Below are 7,636 nucleotides of genomic sequence, written 5' to 3' on the forward strand. Positions count from 1 at the left end.
TTATTTATAATTTTTCCAAATTTAAAATTACTCTCTTTTGCTATTATTATTTTTATTTATGATATTATATAATTTAAAATTATTTTTTATTAAAAATACACCCGCTCAAAGCGGGGGACCACTCTAGTGTAGAATAAAAGCAATACACGAGATTCATAAAGTAACAATGACAACATAAAGCTTTTCATCTTTGGCAATGGATGGACCCCTCTGTTTATGTCTTGCTCAACAAACACTTTGGCATCCTTATAGCATTGCAAGACTCGGGTTTGACTCGGCAGCCTATAAGTATACTGCATGTTTCTCTTCTCATAACCATAATCACAAACATGGGTTGCTTACTAATCTTCTATCAGCTTCTCTGTCTTCTGTTGTTTTGCTTGAGTTCTCAGCCTACTCTTTCATCCTCTTCATTTGCCCCTTCAGCGACACCCCTATGCTCTCACAACGAGGCTTTTGCTTTGATGAAATTTAAACGGTCCTTTTCCATCGACGAAACTGCTTCTTTGGGATGCGAATATTCTAGCACCCCATCTTATCCTAAGACTGATTCGTGGAAGGAAGGGACTGATTGCTGCTCATGGGATGGAGTCACTTGCGACAATATAACAGGCCATGTGATTGGCCTTGACCTTAGTTGCAGTTGGTTATATGGTGCCATTCCTTCCAATAGCAGTCTTTTCCATCTTCCACATCTGCAGAACCTTAACCTCGCACAGAACCATTTTAACTTTTCCAAGATGTCATCTGAGTTTGCTCGGTTTAAAAGTCTAAAGCTACTCAACCTCACGGACTCAGTCTTTGCAGGACAAATTCCACTCCAAATCTCCCACTTGTCAAAGTTGGTTTCACTTGATCTCTCTCGGAATTATCTTCAAACAATTGACAAACGTACTTTGGGAGGACTTGTTCAGAACCTAACAGAGGTGAGACAACTGTTTCTTCATGGAATCAACATGTCTTCTATTAATCCTATTGTCTTGATGAATATATCCTCTTCTTTAAGCTCTCTTAGTCTTGAAGGTTGTGGTTTGCAAGGAAAATTCCCAGAAAACATTTTTCACCTGCCAAACCTCAAGTTGCTCAATTTACGATACAATCATGATCTCAATATCTATCTTCCAAACTTCAACCAGAGCAACCATTTTGAGCTATTAGATCTAAGTCTTACAAATCTCTCTGGAGCATTGCCTAATTCCATTGGCAATTTAGTTTCATTGAAACATTTGGATCTAAGTTACACATCCCTCTCTGGAGCATTGCCTAATTCCATTGGTAATTTAGTTTCATTGAAAGATTTGGATCTACATCAGACGTCCCTCTCTGGAGCATTGCCTAATTCCATTGGCAATTTAGTTTCATTGGAAAATTTGGATCTAAGTTTTACGAATCTCTCTGGAGCATTGCGTAATCCCATCCGCAATCTACGATCTTTGAAGTATTTGTCTTTATCAGGGGCTCCTCTATGTCCTTGTTCACTTAACTTAATTCGTAACCTAGTTTCTTTGGAGGAATTGCATCTCGAAGCATGTAACATTTCAGGAATAATGCTGAGATCATTGGGGAATTATTTTAGTGGACAGATTCCATCCTCACTCACAAACCTATCTCAACTTAAATGGTTGGACATCTCTGACAATCAACTAGAAGGTTCCATTCCAAATGAGGTAACTGCTTTTCCTAATCTAATCCATCTAGACTTATCTTTTAATTTTCTCAACGGTACACTTCCTTCATGGTTGTATACCACTTCCTCATTAAAGTCCATAAATCTCCAACATAACTAGCTCAGTGGTCTGATTCCATCTTCAATATCTCAACTTGTGAACCTTACTAGGCTTGATGTATCATCAAATAATCTTAGTGGAATTGTAGAATCTGACCTGTTTTCAAAACTCCAAAATCTCCAATCCCTTGATCTTTCATATAACAATCTATACTTCAACTCTAACCATACCAGTACTGATTATACATTGCCTAATCTTTATTCTTTGTATCTGTCATCTTGCAATGTCAATAAATTCCCCCAATTTTTAAGAGGCTCAAAAGTTTTGGAAACGTTAGACCTTTCCAATAATAGAATCTACGGCAAGATTCCCAAATGGATGTGGGATGTTGGGAAAGACTCTTTGTTTTACTTAAATCTATCTCACAACTTTATGACAGAATTAGAGCAACTTCCATGGAAGAATATTGAAATTCTTGATCTCAGTTCGAATTTGATTCAAGGAGATCTTCTAATTCCACCTTTGACAACATCTATTTTTTTTATCTCAAATAACAATTTGAATGGAGAGATGTCTGATCTCATATGCAATGTGAGCTATCTTGAAATTTTAGACATATCTCACAACCATTTGAGTGGGATTATTCCGCAATGTTTTGGAAAATTAAGCAAAAGCCTTCGTATGTTGAATCTAGGGACAAACAAACTTCATGGAACCATTCCTTCAACAATTGCAAAGGGATGTCAATTGGAGAATCTTAATTTGAATGCTAATCAATTGGAAGGGCCTTTAACACGACCCATCCTTAATTGTAGAAGTCTACAAGTACTAGATTTGGGCAACAATAAGATCAATGCTACATTCCCTCATTGGCTGGGAAATCTTCAAGAGCTAAAAGTTCTTGTAATGAAATCAAATCAAATGCACGGTTCCATAAATGGCAAAATGCGTACGCATTATTTTCGTAAGTTGCAAATTTTGGATCTCTCCAACAACAGTTTTACAGGACAGTTGCCAACTGGGTACATAGAAAATTTCAAGGCTATGATGAATGTCAAAGAAAATAGAAATGTCATGCCGTATATCGGGCGTTCTGATGTTACAATGGGTAACTTTTACAGCTATTCTGTTCATTTGATCGAAAAAGGGCAAGAGGTTGAATTAATGAAAATATTTGCCACATTAACGATCATTGATTTATCAAATAACAAGTTTGAAGGAGAGATTCCAAGAGTTATTGGAAACCTTAGTTCAGTCATTGGGCTTAACCTTTCTCATAATTACCTTGTTGGTCATATTCCACCATCATTTGGAAATTTGATCAATCTTGAATGGTTAGATCTATCCTCAAACAAGCTGGATGGAAAGATTCCTGAGCAATTGCTGAATCTGACAATGCTTTCTTCCCTAAACCTTTCCAAGAATGAACTTGTTGGGCACATACCTGAAGGCAAACAATTCAACACATTTGAGAACAGTTCCTATGAAGGGAATACTGGATTATGCGGTTTTCCACTCTCTAGAGATTGCAGCAGTAATGAAGCACAACAGCCACCACCTTCAAATTTACAAGAAGAAGATGGCTCAAAATCTGAAATTAGATTTGGGTGGAAAGTTGTGCTAATCGGATACATGTCCGGATTTATGTTTGGAGTGGCTATGGGATATGCTGTTTTTTGGACCGGTCAACCCAAATGGATTGTGAGCTTGGTTGAAGCCAGACATCATCGAAGGCCAAAAAAGTCAAACAAGAATGCTCGCACTAGTCGGACAAGGAGTTGGTAATCATCAATGACACTGCAGGTACGTTAATTGTTGTTCATCAAATGCACTTTTTATTTAGCTGTTGATAGTTTCTTTTGGTTAAATCAAGGCCAATTGTTTGACTTCAGAGTTAAAGAAAAACAAAGGTTAGTAACAATATATATGTTAAATTTGGCCTATATATATTATTTCAAGGCAAATATATATACGACAGCTTCAAAGTTTTTAAAAAGTAATCTGGTCTTTGCATGTTCATTTATTAACAACTTAGTCCATGTTAATTATTATAATACAGGTTTTGTTGAAATTGATGAAGAAGAAGATGAAGAAATCACAAAAGCTGCTGGAATTATTGATGACCCCACAATATGCGCGCTTTTCTTTTCTTTTTTTTTCTTTTTTTTTAACAAAGCATGGTGTGCAATTTTCAAGAATAAAAGATGTTTTTCTTTTCGTTTGGTCAAATATAACAGATGTTTAGGGTGGCTGTAATCTTCTTCTTTCAGTCTTTAGATTAGGTAGCTGCAATATAAATTACATCTCAATAAATTAAAATTTATTTTAAACCTTGTACTTTATATTAAAAATCTTAATAAATTATTTCAAAAAATATTATATTAAAGTTCGAGTCTTATTGTTTACTGATTTATTTATTAATTTATTATATGAATGTAATATGTGATATTTATGAAAATAATTTTAATTAAAATTAAAATTTTTACTTATAATTGTAATTATCTCAAAAGAAAATCTTACTTAGCTTTACTAAAGACAGTTTAAAGATGTAAAGTTATAAAATATTAAAGTTCAGTTTAAAGAAGCTGAATCACAGGAAGACAAGGGAGTGGCTGAATTGAGAGATCATGAGTCACTAAGAGTAATAAAACTCTCTTAACTTTTTCGAGGCTTGCAGGATATGAGTGACTGTGGGGTGGAAGTAAAATACGAAAAGCTGCAAAGAGATTATGAGCGCCAAAGTAAGGAATTAACAGAGATGAGGAGAGCCTTTGAAGGGCTTAAGAGGGAGAACCAACTTAAGAGTAAAGAGTGTCAAGAAGCATGCAAATCTTTACAGGAGCTTCAAAATGAGCTTATGCGCAAATCAATGCATGTTGGAACAAATGAACTTAAGAGTAAGGAATTAACTGCCTAACACTTGCTTGCATATGGAACAAATGCTGTTATATCCATTTGTAGCCTTTGCAATTGAGGGACAAGTGAAAGAGAAGAGCAGATGGTTCTCATCATTGAGGGACCTGACCAGAAAATTGAAGGTATAAAATTGGAACTGAATGATGCATCTATAATTAATACAAAGCTAGAACTTTAATTTCAAAATTCTAAGTTCCAATTTGCAGATAATGAAAATGGAACACATCAAGCTATCAGAGGAGGTATCCATGTATAATAATTGCTTCAAGGATATCAATGAAATTGGCTCTTCAATTCTGTCCAGAAGTAAGTTAGCATTTAGTCTGCACAGTTAATCATACTTTATAGTTTTTAATCACCTCATGAATCCATTTTCTTTAGCCTCTTTTATAATCCTATTATCATATTTCCAAAAGTAAACCAGCAAGCAGATTTGCATGAAGATCTCAAGATTAAATTTCTCAGAGGGGCCAAAGAAAGGAAAGAACTCTACAACATGGTTCTAGAATTGTTAGCCACATTCAATATTCCATATTAAAATCTGAAATAGGTTGAAAATTTTGAAACTTAAAATTTTCATTTCTTGCAGGAAACATAAGAGTCTTTTGCCGGTGTAGGCCTCTAAATTCTGAAGAAATAGCAGCAGGAGCTTCAATGGCTGTTGATTTTGAATCCGCGACAGATGGTGAACGCACTGTACTATCAAATGGTGCTCCTAGAAAACCGTTAAGTTTGATGCTGTTTTTGGCCCTCAAAAGACCAAGGTAATGCCATTTCTAGTAGGCTCACTGCAAAATATTTCTAATGCTCCTTTCAGTGAATATTTTTGATAATTTACTTCTGTTTCTTGTCTTGTTTAGCTGATGTTTTCCAAGACAGGGCTCCATTGGCTACCTCAGTTCTAGATGGCTACAATGTCTGCATTTTTGCTTATGGACAGATAGGGACAGGAAAACCTTTTACAATGGAGGGTACAAAAGAAGCCCGTGGAGTAAATTTTAGGACTCTTGAGGAATTGTTTCGCATAATTAATGAGTGGCAGAAGTTATATCGATATGAGATATCAGTCAGTGTCTTAGAAGTATACAATGAACAGATAAGAGATTTACTGGTTTCAGGCTCTCAGCAAGGCTCGGAGCCAAAATGGCGGGGTAATTTTGTTTTAGCCTTTTTGCTTTGACATTTTTTTCTTTTCCAGAATTGTTATGCCAACTTTTGTTAGATAAGTGTCATACATCATTTTGTTGCTAATTCATCCCGATAAGAGATTAACTGTGTCCAAATAGTATCAATACATTTTAGTTATCCTCATGCTAAAGTGTTATCGAGTGCAGAATTTTCTTTTTGGATTTCTTTCAGGTGTTAGAGGAAGAATTTTCCATGAACGCTCAATCTTACTAATAAAATTATGTGCTTGTCCCTAGCTAAATTCAGTGTGTAATATTGGTGATCTAAACTTTGCAACTTTCGCTGACTGAGGCTTCAGCTTTGATAAATGATTATCCATTTTTATGAAATTTCAAATAGCTAACTCTTTTCACATCAATGTGGCTACTTGTAGGCTTGAAATAGGGCAAGTGGGTGAAGGAATGCATCATGTCCCAGGGCTTGTTGAAGCACATGTAAACAACATGAATGAGGTCTGGGAAGTCCTCCAGACTGGCAGTGATGCAAAGGCTGTTGGCTCAACCAATGCCAATGAGCATAGCAGTAGATCCCACTGGTCTGTCTGTCACAGTTGATTTTAAATTCAGTACTCGTCGCACAAAATGTGTTTAAACACAAATAAATGCCAGCTTGTGGGTCACTCTTGATGCAGCATACATTGTTGAATGGGGAATGCACAAAGAGCAAGCTATGATTGGTGGACCCAGCTGGAAGTGAACGAGTAGCAAAAACAGAAGTGCATGGAGAAAGGCTCAAGGAAACTCAAAATATTAACAGATGTCGTATCTGCTCTTGCTACTAAAAGCCCTCACATTCCTTTCAAGTTATAAAAATACAGAGATGAGTACTTCTAAATTAGTAAGAACATAGAAATCAGTAGTGTCTCATAGGTTTTAAACTTAACTGTACTTTAATCATGCAGGAATTCAAAGCTTACACGCTTGCTTCAAGACTCTCTAGGTACATTTTTATCTTTATACCCCCTAACAAGGAAATTATTCTGACATAAATGATAAAAACAAGTCAAGTTTAAATTTCCTTTATTTTTTACTTTCATGGTCAAACTTCTGTTATTTCTTTCATAGGATTTCCACAGAGATAGAAGTAAAAAGCCTGATAATTAGGTTTAAGTTTGTTAGGGGGAGATTCAAAGACACTCATGTTTGTACAAAGCAGTCGTCAGGAGAATGACCTTGGTGAGACCCTATGCTCTCTGAACTTTGCAAATAGAGTGAGAGGGATAGAGTTGGGTCCGGCAAAGAAGCAAATGGACTGCTCAGAACTTCTGGGATGCAAACAGATGGTACAACCAGCAACTTATTGGCAACATTTCTTAAGCCTAATATATCATTTTGATGTTACCAATGACAATTCTTGTCTGGACGTAAAAGGTGGAGAAATCAAAGTCTCAGTTGAATCAGACTCCGACTTTTACTTCTTTGTTTAATGCCTTTAATTAACCTTGTAAAACACTATATCATTGTTAATACAAAGGCAGGGAAAGTGTGATTGAGAAAGGGCTTGGCCCTTACCACAGTACAGCACCACCTGAATATAATTAAAACTACTTTATCATTGTTAAGACCTTGCAAAACTATGTAGAGATTCGGAAGGAACATATATTTAGTACAGATAATATATTTGCAAAACTACTCAACTTTTCCACGTTAATATGTATGTCAGATAATTGAAGTGTAGCAAGACGTATTGTAATTAATTTAGTACAGATTTCTCAATCAACAAAATGACTTTAATGGCAATTTAGATAAGGTCAGAGACTAACTATTTGATATATATTCAATATTCATCCTTTAATACATGTCACA

General features: G+C 35.6%; 1 protein-coding gene and 1 long non-coding RNA gene across 3 annotated transcripts; both read left to right on the forward strand.

Moving 5' to 3' along the window:
• The first annotated feature begins 143 nt into the window (after nt 1-143).
• Nucleotides 144-3,864, forward strand: LOC108663954 (receptor-like protein 12). The gene is made up of 3 exons (XM_018129873.1): nt 144-1,731; nt 1,804-3,530; nt 3,787-3,864. Exons 1-2 carry the CDS (start codon nt 201-203, stop codon nt 3,510-3,512), a joined length of 3,240 nt encoding a protein of 1,079 aa, XP_017985362.1. The 5' UTR covers nt 144-200; the 3' UTR covers nt 3,513-3,530; nt 3,787-3,864.
• A 447-nt stretch (nt 3,865-4,311) lies between these two features.
• LOC108663953 lies at nt 4,312-7,349 on the forward strand. 2 transcript variants are annotated; one of them, XR_001930043.1, is made up of 8 exons: nt 4,312-4,368; nt 4,405-4,765; nt 4,850-4,949; nt 5,060-5,407; nt 5,504-5,794; nt 6,205-6,366; nt 6,463-6,770; nt 6,942-7,349. It is a non-coding gene; the product is annotated as an uncharacterized LOC108663953 (long non-coding RNA). The 2 variants fall into 2 exon arrangements; XR_001930042.1 differs by having other exon boundaries at nt 6,950-7,349.
• The last annotated feature ends 287 nt before the right edge of the window (nt 7,350-7,636 follow it).

This window comes from Theobroma cacao, unplaced genomic scaffold (assembly GCF_000208745.1).
Source record: "Theobroma cacao cultivar B97-61/B2 unplaced genomic scaffold, Criollo_cocoa_genome_V2, whole genome shotgun sequence".
Classification (NCBI taxonomy): Eukaryota; Viridiplantae; Streptophyta; class Magnoliopsida; order Malvales; family Malvaceae; genus Theobroma; species Theobroma cacao.